This window comes from Haliotis asinina, chromosome 14 (genome assembly GCF_037392515.1).
Source record: "Haliotis asinina isolate JCU_RB_2024 chromosome 14, JCU_Hal_asi_v2, whole genome shotgun sequence".
Classification (NCBI taxonomy): domain Eukaryota; kingdom Metazoa; phylum Mollusca; class Gastropoda; order Lepetellida; family Haliotidae; genus Haliotis; species Haliotis asinina.
The window spans coordinates 15493408-15510328 of record NC_090293.1 but is presented as its reverse complement, the minus strand read 5'-3'; the positions used below and the strand labels follow the sequence as shown (position 1 = coordinate 15510328).

The window sequence follows — 16921 nt, the reverse complement described above, 5'->3', positions numbered from 1 at the left end:
CAAGTCCTGGTGGTCGAATGCCGTTTTAGTATATGAGTTTGGTTTGTGCAAATGCATGTTGGTAAATCGGTAAAATACAATATGTTTCTCATCCTCCCTGCTTCTCTCCTCCTCCTCCTCCTTCTTCCTCTTTTTCTTCTTCACTATGGCGGTGTGTTAGTCTAGTGGTTACAGCGTTTGCTCGTCACTCCAAAGACTCGGGTTCGATTCCCCACATGGGTACGATGCTTCAAGCCCATTACTGGTGTACCCCGCCGTACTATTGCTGTAAAACCATATTCAATCACTCACATTTTTCTCTATACATAGCTAGGCATACGCCATAGGAAAATAGTTGCTGCTATTTTAATGCATGCATCTCTGAGTCAGATGGTTATTCAAGCGTGTATAACGATCAAACCGTCATCCCTTTTCGTTCGATATATCTTAATCATCGATGATGTCACAGATTAAATTATTCTGCCTTCAAACACTAATGCAAACGACTAAAATCTCCTCCTATCCCCAGGAAAACGATTTCATTTAGTGTTCAGGACAAATAGCTGTGCATGAATGAACTTCTGGACGTAAGTGATTGCACCAGGTGTTTGCGAACAGTGTAAGCATTTTGCTGTTCGACCAGTAGCATCCGCATACACCGAGGGGACATTGAAATGTTAATTCATTAAAAATCTTTCGATTCCTAATTGAAGAATTTTAATTGCGTTTACATTGTCCTCAGTTCAAATCGTCACGGGGCACCTGTTCTCTGTGGCAGTCTACTGTTATTACCCGCAGTGATAATTTACGATCGATGAACCAGCCGCTCTCCCACACAGTCCCATAATGCCTTTCCATAAACATGACCTACAAGTGATATCGCGACGGAGTAGCGGTGGTTTTGGTCGACTCGGGGGTGATGTGAGGGAAAACATATGTAGCACACGTTGACTGAAGAACCATCTGAATGTGGGGCACCCACACATATGTCCCAAGAAAGAGGTGAGTTCTCTTCACTCGTACTGTAAACGTCTACGGCTGCTCGTCGAATTATCCAGTATTAGCATAGAGTCAGTCTCGCGCGGAGGCTGGTTTGCGAGAGGGAACGCACACTTTCTACTGAATGGGAAGCGGTGCGTGTGTTCGTACTGAGAGTATTGATCTGGACCATCACATACATCATGAGGTTTGATATTTATTTCATTGATGTTTGACTTTTATTGCACCAGTGGGACGATCGTGGTTCTTCTGGTAGCCATGGAGGTGTTGGTACCGATTCTAGTGTCATCCATTTCTTGATCTCCCTTGAACTTTGGCATGCTTGTAATTAGTAGATGCAATGCAACCCACTGGTGGATATGTTTATGTAAGACCGCGTGTCTACAGTGCTCCCTTGTGTCCAGAAACTGTGGGTTTCGACTACGCGGCTCTGTTGTACAATGCCTATTTTGCAAATGTTCCAACATTGTAATGACATCAAATCTGGTATGGATTGACACCAATCTGGTACAGTGAGTATTTGTTAGACTACGAGTTACGCCCCTTGCGTATCGAGACCGCAGCCTTTCCTACTAGGATTATTGAAACCAAAGATGCTTCATTAATAATGGCTCCTGTACCTTCACAGCTTAAAGAACGACCCGGAAATGATTTAGTACACAGCCGAGCAGAAAACAGTCTATGAATCATGGTTTCCTCCTCTGTGCTGCCTTGGTAATTGATATAGGTATCTTTAAGCTTAGCATCTCATCAGCATGTGGTGTCAATTGGTTTCTATAGTAACTGTGGATAGCATCGTGGATCTTCCTTGAAACATAGTACAGGAGATGTTTTACCCAAACTCTTTGATATCACTAATATTTTTAAGACCGCTAATATATTACAGGTGCATCACCATATCTTGGTTAATATAATTCCCACAATTATTGTTTCGATACCATTGAGGAGATGGGGATGACGCACTCCTCATTTAGGGAGACGCTTCCTGGCTAGCGTGCCCGGTATGAAATGATTGCTGAGGGCTTTAGGTCATCGATACGATGCACTCAAGATAAGGCGATTCATGAATAAATCATGAATGTTATGGTTGTAGCCAGGTTGAGTTGTAACTGGCAGTTCCAGGTGTTCACTTAAAGTATCCATTGTAACCATTTTCAACTCGGGTTTCCCACATCTGTAACAGCTGCTGGTAGGTCTACATCCCGGTCATCAGCTGTTCAGGTGTTATTAACACGGTTATCCCCAGCTAATGGAGTTACAAAAGCTCGTTATTGGGGTTCAATTAAGATTGCTGGAAGCTTGCCGTTCGCGGGGATATTTACATAACAAGTTTCCCTGCTAACACCTATAAGCATTTGATGAATACCGGTATCAGGTCATGACCTCGTATGACGGGTTCAAGTCATGTCAGTGGTATAGCAATTCCACACATGTTCATCTTGATATATACATGCATTTCGGATACATTTTTCACATATTTCGTATCTTGATGTATTGTTTCCAAAGTATATATATCACAGGTATATGTATATGTGTAATATATCTTGATGCAGTGCATATTTCGATACGCCTCGTTATCAAGGTATGGAGGTATTGATGAAAGCAGTCTCCAAATATTGATTGTCAGGATATGTTGTTTGTGTTTCATATTCCTCAGAATATTTTGTTCATCAAGATGTATTGTTTATCTTGACACATTGGTATACGTGAATGAAAACCTTTATTCGTTGTCTGTCAGTATATTATCAGAATATCGGGAAATATATGGTTCACTGGACATAACATTCATTAGGCCTGGGTACTCATCTGAGTAACAGGATATTATATTTTAATAGTGTTTATTGGGATATATTGTTCTTCAGGGTATATTGTTCATCGGAATGAATTATTCATAACATGGCCTTGCTTATTTGGATTATCAGCGTGTATCACTCATTAGCATATATTGTTTATTAGGATACGATGCTATTATTGAAATTCAGACTTTATTTGTCGTTCTTATAGATGTGTTGTTCGTCTAGACATATGTCTTTTAGGTGCATGATCAGACTGCGTGTTCGAATCCCAGATTCTCTATGATATTGCCTGTGAACTATGTTGCGAGTTTCATTTAATTCTTTGAGAGAACTAGGCCTTTTGGTAGCGTCATAGCTATGAAACTCATACTGATCACTACATCTAGAAGAAAATATGAAAGAAAATATTAAAAAAACATCTCAACCTTTTGATGGTGAAGAAAAATCACAGCAGATGTTTATCTCGAGATGAACAGTATTTACCAAATGGTGATCACTGAGTCAATATATATCTGTACAGCTTTCGGGAACCCAGCTGATGCCCATGGTGTTGTGTTGTGCATTTCGCCATTAATTGATCAAAATGCACTTCAACTCGTTTTTCGTTTCGTTAGGTTTTACTCCGTAGCACTTTTTGGATGACCACCACAATCCAATTTTCGTTTCGTTTGGATTTTATCGCTTTTTGCATGACCGTCTCATCACAGTGTTCACCGTTTTAATGAGAAAAGAATGCTAAACATCTCTAAACTTCAAATCACTCATGTCGTCTAATTACATGTGCTTCTACGATCCCTCTCAAACCAAGGATGGTCTTTACAGAGATGTGTGCTTTTCAAGACAGCTGCCTCCTGGAATGTCGATAATTGTATTAACGGCTTTTTGGTTAGTATAATCCGTCTTTTGGAAAATATCTAAAAAAAAGTATCACGAAAAAAGTGTTGGAATCAATAATGTGCATCAACTTTTGAAAATCTGTTTTTACAGTAAAACAGATACGGCTTTCTTTGATGTATTTTAAGAAAGGCGTTAAGAACTAAACTAGAATCGGTTAATTGACAGAAATAGAGTGAAAATGTTATTTTGCTGTCAGTGAAGGCGTTTAGACATATATGTATGCAATGTATGTGTAGACTCCAGTGAAAATTACACTGATATCAGTGAAGAGACCAGCTGTTGACAACTTGTAAGCAAGGTAGTGTAAGCTGTAGGGATATCAGTAAAGCTAAGCGAACCACTGTAAACACGTGGTGTTGACACCTTGTAGACACGTGGTGTAGACAACTTGTAGACGTGGTACTGTAGTGATTTTAGTTGCGAGACTTGGTGTTGAGTGTGAAGTGGGGAGGTTTCAGTAAAGAGAACTAATGTTGGCACTTGGTGCTGACATCTTGTGGGTAATATTAAGTGTGAAGTGCGGAGATTTCTGTGACGGAAACTAATGTTGGCACATGGTTTTGACAACTTGCATTCATAGTAGGTTTGAACTATGTAATATCAGTAAAGAGAATAAATTTTGTCAACAACTTGTAGGTATGGTACGTGTGAATTGTATTGATTACTGATTTCAGTGGAGCGAACCACTATTGACACATGGTGTTGACACCTTGTAGACACGTGGTGTTGACACCGAATGGCACGTATGAACTGTGGTTGTTTTAGTGGTCGGAACCTCTATAGACCGACAGCGGTTGTTGTAATCTTGCTGGCATGTGATGATGATGATAATTATGATGATGATAGTGTCGTTGTTCATCATGATGATGATGAAAAGCCGTTAATATGATGATGATGGTGATGATAGTGTTGTTGTTCATGATGATGATGAAAAGCCGTTAATACGATGATGATGATGATGGTGATGATAGTGTTGTTGTTCATGATGATGATGAAAAGCCGTTAATACGATGATGATGATGATGGTGATGATAGTGTTGTTGTTCATGATGATGATGAAAAGCCGTTAATACGATGATGATGATGATGGTGATGATAGTGTTGTTGTTCATGATGATGATGAAAAGCCGTTAATATGATGATGATGATGATATTGTTGATGAGAATACACATGTGTTCTACTATCGACTATCAACACACAATGTGTCTACTGACGTGCCAGTTAGCTGGCAATACCAGTATGGAAACACTGTATTGTAGACACTGTATCCAGCGCTTGATAGCGTATGCATATGTTGGGTAATTTCACATGGCCCATCTCGTCAAAGAGCATTGGCTTTAACCTGTGGTAGAAATGTCACGCTTCCTTTATTTTCATGTAAAAGTCATCCAATATGCACAAACTGGTGTACTGCTTTTTTAAAATTCCACTTGCATTGCGTAAGTTACGGCGGTTGTGTAAAAATGGAGATTTGCGACTATCTGTGTTAAAGGGGCGAAGCTACGAACTCAGTGTCACACGGGGAAATATACGAAAGTCTATACATAATGATTAATGGGTGTGTATTTCGAGGTGAAAGTTACGATGGTGTGTGAAAGGAGAGCTTTACGACAGTCTGTGTGTTAAAGGGAAAACTTACCAACATTTACGTTAAACAAGGGAAGATACAAAACCATACAATTTAACGTTACGTCGGTCTTCGTTGAAAGGGGGAGTTGCGAAAGTCTGTATGAAAGGAGAGATTTACGACTGTCTGTGTTAAAGGGGCAAAGTTACGAAACTCTATGTTAAACAAGTCTGTGTCTGGGAAATTTCCGACCGTCTGCGTTAAAAGGGGGAAGTTACCACCGTGGATGTCCTTGGGGAGAGATACGACAGTCAGTGTTGAAGGGAGGGAGCTACGAAAGTGCGTAACGGCGGAGAGTTACAATACGATTAGCGTACACAAAATCTCCGTCAGTCTAATGTCATCACACAAAGATAACGACTGTCGCGTGTCTGTGTTCAAGATTGGTTGGGTATCCATCTGTTGCCTATCTAGGATCGCGTTGCAGAACACGTCTCCAACTGGCGAGAGGAACTATTCCAATTACACCAGAATGTGTAACGACTGACGTTCCTTCAGCAGATGCTACGATAAGATGTCACATAGCTACGTACACAACCAGGACTGTGAGCGATGCTGGAGTCTCTTCGTGCAGTTGCACCGCTTTTATACACACTCGACTGCCAGGCACAACGAATGACAAACATTCGTGTAAGAGTCCTTGTATAGCGGAACGGCAAACCAGAGCACTTAGTGTGTGGGCACAAGTACATACCGAACCAACAGTGCAATGAAACGAGTGCGTTTCTGCTAATTTTGTAAAGATGTGTGTAAGTCTATCGTCACGTGGTCCTCCTTCGTGCTTGAGTAAATAAACATAGGTATACAGGAAGATAGGAAGACAGGGTTAGACTGTCTTCAGCGACCTGAACGGACAACTGTACTCTGTCTCAGAGTCCCTGAACCGCATTATTTTCCCTTCTCCCTGTCCGTCTCACAATCCCTGAACCACATTATTTTCCCTTCTCCCTGTCCGTCTCACAATCCCTGAACCACATTACTTTCCCTTCTCCCTGTCCGTCTCACAATCCTTGAACCACATTATTTTCCCTTCTCCCTGTCTGTCTGACACTCCCTGAACCACATTATTTTCTCTTCTCCCTTTCCTTCTCACAATCCCTGAACCACATTATTTTCCCTTCTCCCTGTCTGTCTGACAATCCCTGAACCACATTATTTCCCTTCTCCCTGTCTGTCTGACAATCCCTGAACCACATTATTTCTCTTCTCCCTGTCCGTCTCACAATCCCTGAACCACATTATTTTCCCTTCTCCCTGTCTGTCTGACAATCCCTGAACCACATTATTTCTCTTCTCCCTGTCCGTCTCACAATTCCTGAACCACATTATTTTCCCTTCTCCCTGTCTGTCTGACAATCCCTGAACCACATTATTTTCCCTTCTCCCTGTTTGTCTGACAATCCTTGAACCACATTTTTTCTCTTCTCCCTGTCTGTCTGACAATCCCTGACCTATATAATTTTCCCTTCTCCCTGTCTGTCTGACAATCCCTGAACAACATTTTTCTCTTCTCCCTGTCCTTCTCATAGTCCCTGGAATGGTAAAGTCCTGAATGAATCAAGTCTAGATTTCCCCAGGTCTTAAATCTCCCATCTCATCAGGGCTCCTTTTCGTTTCAAACAGGCTCATTTGATACTATCAGTAGTACATATATATTAAGCAACTAAACATTTCTCTATCTTTTCCCTTGCCATTTTCTTCAGTGTGAAAACCGTAAATGAAATGTGTAATATTTCCTCAGGTTCTGAATCTCCCATCTCACGGGGACTTCATTTAATTTTAAGAGGAATTGTTTGTTTATATCACAGACTAAGCACTGGTCTAGGAAAACTGGATGCAGCCACTCACAAACTTCTGGGTCCAGCTGCATTCCGTTATTAACAGACCGTGCTGATGTTTGCGTGTCTTCTAGTAGCTTTCAACCATCATATGATCAGTGCCTATGTACCCTACACTCGTCCAATCGAGTCGACTTAAAGACAGACCGTCTGTGCAGTCTGGGCGTGCATCCGTTCTAGGTCTAGACCGTGTGATTAGTTTCCTGTGTGAACTGTGTTAACTATCTCCTGAGTGATGGTAACCTCGAATTGCATGACCTGCAGGCTTAAGGAGTTGAGTGTCACGATGGGGAAAGTGTAGCATGGGTAACCTTGGTTCGTGTGACTATCCTTTCATATATTGCCGCGGTGAAAGTAGTTTTAGGGTTGAAATGTTTGTGGTGACTAGAATGTACATGTGTATAGTGTATGTACTCTTTGTAGGTATTTCGAGGAAAGCTGTGGTCTAGGAGTAGAGGAAAAAGATTTGGAATTGTGGGTTGACTGTTGATGGAAGAAGAATGAGGTTTGCTATTGACCGATGGTAGGAGAAAGTACCGCCTAGTACAATGCTGAAGGTTGTCTATGGATAACTGTAGAAGGCAGAACGTGACGACTGACTTTTAACCATTAAAAGTACAAAGTTTACTTTAAGTTTACCTTTCAACGGTTAACAGTAGATGGCACAGAGTTGTTGCGGAATTAACGTTGATGGTAAACAGTGATGACACAATACTGAGGACTCATTGATGACTGTTAACAGTGATGACACGATATTGAGGACTCACTGATGACTGTTAACAGTGATGACACGATATTGAGGACTCACTGAGGATTGTTAACAGTGATGACACGATATTGAGGTATCACTGATGACTGTTAACAGTGATGACACGATATTGAGGACTCACTGATGACTGTTAACAGTGATGACACGATATTGAGGACTCACTGATGACTGTTAACAGTGATGGCACGATATTGAGGACTCACTGATGACTGTTAACAGTGATGACACGATATTGAGGACTCATTGAGGACTGTTAACAGTGATGACACGATATTGAGGACTCACTGAGGGCTCACTGAGGACTGTTAACAGTATATGGTTAACAGGTTAACAGGAGATAGCACACTGTGGAAGACTGTAACGGTTACCTGTAGATGGTACACTATTCAGTACTCACTACTGATAGTTAGCAATAGAGGCACAATGTCGAGGACTCACTGACGATTATTAACAGTAGGTGACACAATGTTGAAGACTGACTTTGAACGGTTAACAAGACATAGAACAAAGCTGACTTTAAGTTTACATGTTATAGCTTGAAAGCTGGGGGTGTTTCCCCGATGTTAGATGGTGGTGGTTGGGTCGAATGTGGGGCGTACATGTTAACATATACAAGTGCAATTAGAAGTATTCACTTTCTGAACATCATTTATTCACGTCCATCATTTTTGTCGGCTTCGGTTCCACTGGCCCAGATTTGCTATCTGAAAATGCCATTATCCCATTCTCCCGAGACAATTAATTGTCCGGTCATAAGTGTCGATGATAATATAAAAGGGGACTCAAAGCCCCTTGCTCATGTTCGGGAGTGATATTAAGCCATGATGATGTATGGCTTGCCAGTAGACGTGGGTTCTTAATGAAAATGAGTAATAACACGGTGTAATGGTTAATTAATATCACCAAGACGTATAAAACTACGTGAAATGCCAACCCAAGATATGAATGGATAGTTGGATCAAATCACGTTTTCCACCTTGTCGGATTTTGTCATTATCAAAGTAAGGTTCGATGTGAAATAGATTCTGGTACTCCGGGCCTTGTATCCTTTTAGACAAGCCGCTCGGGCTCATTGGAAATTAGAAAACTGATGTCATATAGCAATAATTAGACAAGAAGATAATAAATGTATTATTAGTTAGTTGTACCACACTGTCGAGGATGTGAGATGAAAATGAGTTAATGTCGATTTGAGATCAATGCAGACTACATGGTGAGTGAGTGAGTTAAAGCTTATAGTCAGAGCGGCAGTATTGCAGTAATGTCGTGACTGAAACAGTGATCAACTCATGATAAATTCACAGATTTTAAAACCCTGTCGACGAAGGGCAATAGAAGTAACTATCACAGAACGAAGAATTTAAATATGATTTTAAATTACGACAATACAATTTAAAAAACTGGAGAGAGATGGAGAGAAGGAGGAAGAGAGGTAGAGGGAGGTTGAGAGAGAGACAAAGAGAGAAAGAGAGAGGTGGGGGAAGAGGATGTGTTTGCGTTTGTGCACGTGTGTGTGTTTATATGCGGGATTGCTATCTTACTAATCTGGATGTGCGTCAAGTTTATAGTAATAGCCCACAGCGATACCCCACATTTTACCAGGATTGATGCACCATTCAGACCCAGTATACAGGCCGATACTAGTACGTGGTCTCGTTATTCATAATTTACATAACCGCAAACCATGACCAAAACGTGACAAGTGTGACGTTAACAATTTGCCCTGCGAGCGAGATCTAGAATATATTACATATAACATATGCAAGTTTGATATGAAAACGTTTGACATTTACTTTTCCAGTACGACGTAACGCGTGGAAAAAGATTGTTTCGATGATTCCATGATAACTGACGTTATCATAACGCATAGTAAAACCCAGTCATCCGATTGGCTGGGTGACGTCATCTTCTTACACGTCATAACTGATCATCTTCGCACATGGGTGACTGTACCGACCATACTAGCAGTAACAAGGTAGATCGATTTGTCTGCAACGCGTGGCTAGGTAGTGATAATTCCAGACCTGTGTCATGTGTGAAAAGGCAGTGCTAATTTCGCCACAAATATCTTTAACATGTGAACAAGTAGTGATAAATTTGTTACACATATCTGTAACGTTTGAAACCTATGTGATAAATACCTTCGTCACACACCTTCTTCAAATGACAAGTGTAATTCACAGAATCCGGAGGCAGTCAACTTTGACAAGTGGACAACAATTCACTTCTTCGTAATGGTGTTTTTCGGTCTTCTCAGTGTAAGTGAGTTTAGGTTTACGACGCATTTAGCAATATTTCAGCAATGTCTCGGCGGGGGGCACCACACATGGGCTTCACTCTTTGTACCCATGTGGGAATTGAACCCGGTTATTCGGCGTGACAAGCGTACGCTTTAACCACTAGGCTACCCCATCACCCCTTTCGGTGTTCAATGGTGCCGCAATGACTTCTAAGGAGTTGCGTCCCTTGTGAAACCAATGATCTACGTTCCAACACGTTGCGCATTGAACATGCTTCTGGCATAACACCGATGCTCGATGGTTTCACCACGCCCGTGATCGTCATTTCTTTGATCTTTCATCCATCATTAATCTATCACGATATATTATGACTGAATGCCGTTTAAACCGACCTTGAACTAAACTGACTCACTCACTAATAATAAAGGTAAAAACAAGTCTTCACACCGTTACTGTGCGTGTTGGATTTCTAATAGACATGCCCTTCTATTAAACTGTCCTTGACATTTGTTTTGTGGTTATGGTGGCAGTTAGATTCCACAACTGAAAACACCAGCTCATGTGTGGTGCAGCAGAAACATTTCTACGTATCGCTGACAATGTCATGCCCAGTCCTCTCATTATAATCAAAATAGTTTAAAAATCAAAAGCATATTCTCTTATAAATCACGGTTTTAGTTTTATGATCCTTGTTGAACTATTCATAGTATTGGCTAATTGTTTTACAATATCTGATAGGTTCAACTCCGATGTCGGTGCAGGTACACGACAGGGCAAAGGAAAGTTTATACATAAAGCTGGATATGACCCTAGTCATAATGTAACGTTTGTAGGCAGGCGCCTGTATAGAATAAAACCACTTTCCTCATCCCATTTGTTTCGTCAGCCTCCATGAAACATGGGTATGCATTTCCAATCCCCAGGCAATGCATCATCATCCACCCAAGGGCATTGGAACATCAGCAAACACTAACCATTCCCTGAAGGATTTTATCAGATTCAACCTATACTCTTTCAAACTATATCCCCTCAAAAGTGCTTGATATCTTTACGTAAATTACCAGAACCCTTCACGTTCTGTGTCTGTTCACTGACGCCAGAGCATATGAAGACATGTAGATCAATAATGGATGTTCAACTAGAGTGTGTGTCATATCTAACAAAACACTATCTAGGATAGATGGAAAATGTCTAAATCGATGTGCGAATTCTTGACATTCGTGCAAGCAGTTTTTCAAGAGAATTAACGCCTTCGCGGTTGGTGTTATTCGTTGTGTTGAAATATTAACATGTTTCCTCTAAAGGCACTTCATTTGTGGAAGAATGCATGATATGCACATATAGTTTCAACAACTTGGCCTTGAAGTACATCTACATGCATGGGTCTGTAACGAAATGGCTAAATAATGAACCATAATATCTTCTTGCCAGCACGCCATTCATGGAGGATGAAATCACCGCTTACTAAATATATATCCCGCGTTGTGTGGGGCTTGGAATTGAAATGTTAAGCTCAAATATTTATTTTTGTAAATTATGGCTTTGAAGAGGTTCTTTCTGGAGTTGTTCAAGTAAACGTGACCAGGTTTCGTTGGAGCTATCATTACCGTGGGTGTGTATTACTCAGCGTTCACTGACTGAAGGATTGCCGTGATTACTCCTCGGTCCAGATGCGTGTTGAAACTTTTGGGAAATAAAGAGTTGCTGGGGTAGCAGTACGTACGATTACTGTGATCCAATATTTGAATATTCATACAAACACAGCTTATTCAGCAGCAAGTCATCCTCAAGATCTAGAAATAATGGACAATAGTGCTACCACAAATTCAAAAATACAATTCCTGTTATCACCATCTTCATCGTTACTGTCACCTTTGGCAACAGTATCTGTTGCCTAATAATGATTTCGTTCACTATCAACCGTCATCACAAGCCAAATGATTATCACTGTCACCATTCTCCACTGCATCACCATCGTCACCATTTCTTTCACTTCAAACCGTTATCACAATCAGGTTCACTATCACAGTCGCCATTGTCAACTGCATGATCATCGTCGCTATTTCGTTCTGTATCGACCGTTATCACCATCATAATAGTAACATCCAATAGCGTAGATCGATGCTCATGCTGCAGTTCACTTGTTGTTGTCTTGCCAAGAATCTTTCATTTACAGATCGCTTCCATTTAGCTAAAATAGTGTTGAGTGCGTCGGAAAACTAAACTCACTCACTCACTGACACCATATAGGTGACATATATAAACTATCATAACGATGAAACAGTCATCACAATCATCTCTCACTACAATCAAATCCACTACCATAACAATTATTTGTCGTCAAGTTAATCATCACCACTACCGTCTCAATTAAAGGGACCCGTGAAGGTAAGGGATAGAACAGACATTCAGCAAACCATGCTTGCTATGAAAGGCGACTATGCTTGTCGTAAGAGGCAACTAACGGGATCGGGTGGTCAGGCTCGCTAACTTGGTTGACACGTGTCGTCGGTTCCCAATTACTCAGATCGATTCTCATGCTGTTGATCACTGGTCCAGACTGAGTTATTTACAGACCGCCCCCATATAACTGGAATATTGCTGAGTGCAGCGTGAAACCAAACTCACTCAATTAAAGGCCACTGTTACCATAGACGCACATATAGATAAAATACCATGCTCACTTCTTTCGGGCAAATTAGGAAATTAAAGCGAGGCCGTATTTGACATATAAGGTGGTACTATAATCCAAATCATTTGCTTGAGTTACATCATTGTGCGAAGCTGTCACGTGTTTGTCGTTCTGTTTGCTAATATGGCGAAGTTTATCGAGGTTTGCCTGCAAAATGATTACAAGTCAGTTGTTCCAACTACCATTATCGTCCATGTACATACAAGTCACGATATGGCTGAAATATTGCCAATTTGACGATAAATATTAACTCACTCACCCATGTATGTACAATGTGCGCATTGATATTCATGAATAATTGTCAATACGCCATGCAGCATTGTATTTCAAAATGTGAATGTATGAACATAATTACTTTTTATTTTCCTTTCTTTTTGTATCCCCGAGGACGAAGTGATGTATATTTATACGTTATTTTAAAAGCCTTATGAATAGGACCTTAATGAGTTTCTCTTTTAAGACTCTTTCTCCGGCGGGGCGAAAACAATAGCATTTCAAACGTACCCTAATCCAAGAGACTGTAGGAGTACTGCGTTGTCTGTCTGTAGTCAATAAAGATGCCATGTTTCAGTGGAAATGGCTACATTTCAAGTACTACTCCGATTCGAAATACATGAAATATATCAAACATGGACGGACGAGTGTCTATACTTACTGATGTAGGGCCGTATTCCATATCGATTTTATCCTCACCATTTGGAAAATATTTTTTATCCTGTTTTATTTGTATAACCCTGTAGACATGGAAGCTCTTGCAAATCTTCCTTGTGCATGATTCACCTTACATTAATGTTATCGGCGTCAGCTGTGAAACCAATCGGTTGTGTGAGGTTGAAATCGGATTATCATTGCATGCATTATCTATGTTCCCTCCTTAATCAATGAGATCTCTTGTTGGCAGCTTGTCAATATCAGTGACAGATGGAATATGACATATGGTGGACTGCTTCTTTTCTCCTCTGATATTGATGTGATAAAAGGGTTCAAAAGACACCAGCACAATGCGTATAGAAGTACTGGGTTATGTACCGTTACTGTTTCTAAACAACAGTTACTTAAGTGGACGCAGCGCTTAAGATCACATTGCAATATTGTGTGTCCAAGTCAAAAGAACAAATAAAGCAATACTGTTTTTCATTAACTGCATTGTGGCCAATAATTGATAAATGAACCGAAAGTGTCAATCGAGCATTTTACCGAACCAGTGCTAACCTGTGTCTCCAAATGTTGCAGGGTGTCAATATATTACAATGACTCCTTTCGTACCTTGAATACTACAACGCAAGTGTCATAAAATGAATAATATATCAAATGGAATCGTCTATGGCATCGATGTATAAATATATTCGAAGTTGTAATTGTGGTTTCACAACAACTGATAAGGTCTTATTCGTTTGATGAAATAACAAATACATGACGTGGCAGATAATATGACGTAAAGTTCATATGTAATTCAGCCTTTTGTTTCTTGAAAGTGATGATATTTTCCTATACCCTGTGTCCTTACTTCACTGAAAAGTGAAAGTAACTTGCTATACCCTGTATCCTTACTTCACTGAAAAGTGAAAGTAATTTGCTATAATCTGTATCCTTATTGCACTGAAAAGTAAAAGTAATTTGCTATAACCTTTATCCTTACTGCACTGAAATGTGAAAGTAATTTGTTATAATCTGTATCCTTATTGCACTGAAAAGTGAAAGTAACTTGCTATACCCTGTATCCTTATTGCACTGAAATGTGAAAGTAATTTGCTATAGCCTGTATCCCTACTGCACTGAAAAGTGAAAGTAATTTGCTATAATCTGTATCCTTATTGCACTGAAAAGTGAAAGTAATTTGTTATAACCTGTATCCTTATTGCACTGAACAGTGAAAGTAATTGGTATAACCTGTATCCTTACTAAACAAAACAGTGAAAGTATTGTTTAAAAACCTGTATCCTTAATGCATTGAAAGTTGAAAGTATATTTTCTATACATGTCCCCTTACAGTGCTACACTCCAAAGGTTTGTTTCACTAACCTGTAGCCTCGCTGTACTAAAACGTAACTTTATTGGTGCTATAAGATGTTGGAAATATTTATATGTGTCGTTTCTTGTGACTTGCTTGTGACTTGTGACTTATGTAATAACAGAGATGCAATCCAGGTATTATCCCAATTACCTCTTACCTTGAAAGCATCTTACTGTGACCTGCAGCCTTATTGCACTGAAACCTTTTCCTATAACACGTAGGACATATGGATGTCGTTCCTTGTAACGTATTGTAACATAACCATTAACATATAACCCTTAAGCACTGAGCTGAACAAGTGCTGGGTCTATAACAGATGACACTAAAGCACTGAAAGGTAAAGGTATCGTTGATGTAATATACGTATGTTATAACCTTATAATGACATCATTTTGAGTTAAAATAAATGTCATTCTACAAACAGCTATTGATCCTAAAGAAACAAATGTATACATGTGGTAATTTTCCTGAAAGCAAACTTAATTAGCAAATTAGGATCATGATTAGCAATGACAAAATTATTCCGTTTCAAAGAGGCTTCAGATAATGAACAGCTAATTTATTCGTCCTTTGGCAAAATGCCCACACGTCAATAGCAAGTTATTATATTCATAATTAGAGCAACCAGATTCCTCGTGACGAAGACGCATGAAGCATGAAAGATCATTATTTGTGGACTGCTATATCCATGTTTGATATACTAATACTTTTAGATTACTAAGCCTGGGATTCAAGGCAGTATTGAGGTATGCATTAATGCATTTTATAACATGTATTTAATCTATATTCCTGCCTCACTCTGAGATGTTCTGTAACAATCATGAAGTTCAGAGGACCTAGAAAATGGACACCGATGAGTCCTGGTATCTTAGATAAAGACTGAAAGATTGAAAATATCAAGCCCGCATTTTCTCATAATTAAGCCTTTGAACAATGCACGATAAGATCTGCTTTCGGTTTCTGAGATGGACGATTTATTTATCAAAGCTTACCATTCTGGAACTTTTCCTTTGACTTCATGTTTTTCTTCTAATAACGTAATTACATATAATTTGCCTTGCTAGAGACAGGTCCTGGAGTAATTTGCTCCTTTCAAGATCACAGATGCTGGTTAAATATTAACATTTTCATCATCAGAGTTCACGTGAAAGAAATTAATTATTTAGAGCTGAACGTGCAGTGTAAATTAACCGTTTTGGGGTGTAAATACGGTACGGGCCGTTCATCAGTCTCCATCCAACGTTCAGTCTCCACATACTTGATCTACCCTGTTTCACCTATGTATAGGGACAGGCTCGTGACTTATAATTATCTCTTATTAGGTGTAGACCTAGAAAGCTAATTTGATAGCAAAGAGATCTATGGAGCTGCATGCATGGCCTCTGAAGTCTCTCGGAGATGAACGGAGTGAACGGAGATGGATTGGGAATTTCGTAGGCTTGACGTGAGTGTTAGGGGGAATAATCAATTTGTTTGACCTGTTTTTACAGTCATGAATATTCAGTTTTTGATTTATTTTCATGTCATGGTTAATGTCTATCCAGGATGTAGTACACAAATAAGTATTCCTATTGTGTGATGACAACTAAGGACATCGTTTTGTACACAGACGTATATTCTTATTGGTTTCAGAATATGGAATCACCACAATACTTGTTCCTTCAATAAAACATACAATAAACCAAGTTTTAAAGACACTTCCTTAAAACTATTTGACGGATATCACGAAGTGGACTTTAGTTGCCTTGACACTTAGCTTGATGTTAGTCGAAATATAACGAACTTCAGATATAACGAACTAAAATCTGAGGGGTTGAGCTCGTTAAGACCGTTGTCTACTTATTATCTGAAAGAGCGGAAAACACGATTAAGATATCACCGCAACAGAGTTGCTTCCCTTTGTTGTGTCAGGATGACGTAGGTAGTCACTGATTCGAATCCCAGTGGATCAATTATTATTTCCACATGGACGTATGTTCCATCATGCGGGTTATGGATACTCGTTGTAATGTATCAATAAATACTTTTAGTATCGTCATATAATATTGCGGGATACCCATACAATGCCC

The 16921-nt window shown here is 39.7% G+C and overlaps 1 protein-coding gene across 1 annotated transcript in view; it reads left to right on the top strand.

Annotated features, from left to right (window-relative positions):
* The first annotated feature begins 841 nt into the window (after positions 1-841).
* LOC137262184 (uncharacterized) overlaps positions 842-16921 on the top strand; it is a 49043-nt gene continuing 32963 nt past the window's right edge. The window contains exon 1 of the mRNA XM_067799971.1: positions 842-981. Coding sequence (XP_067656072.1) covers positions 966-981 — 16 coding nt within the window. The 5' untranslated portion in view covers positions 842-965. The remainder of the gene's footprint in view (positions 982-16921) is intronic.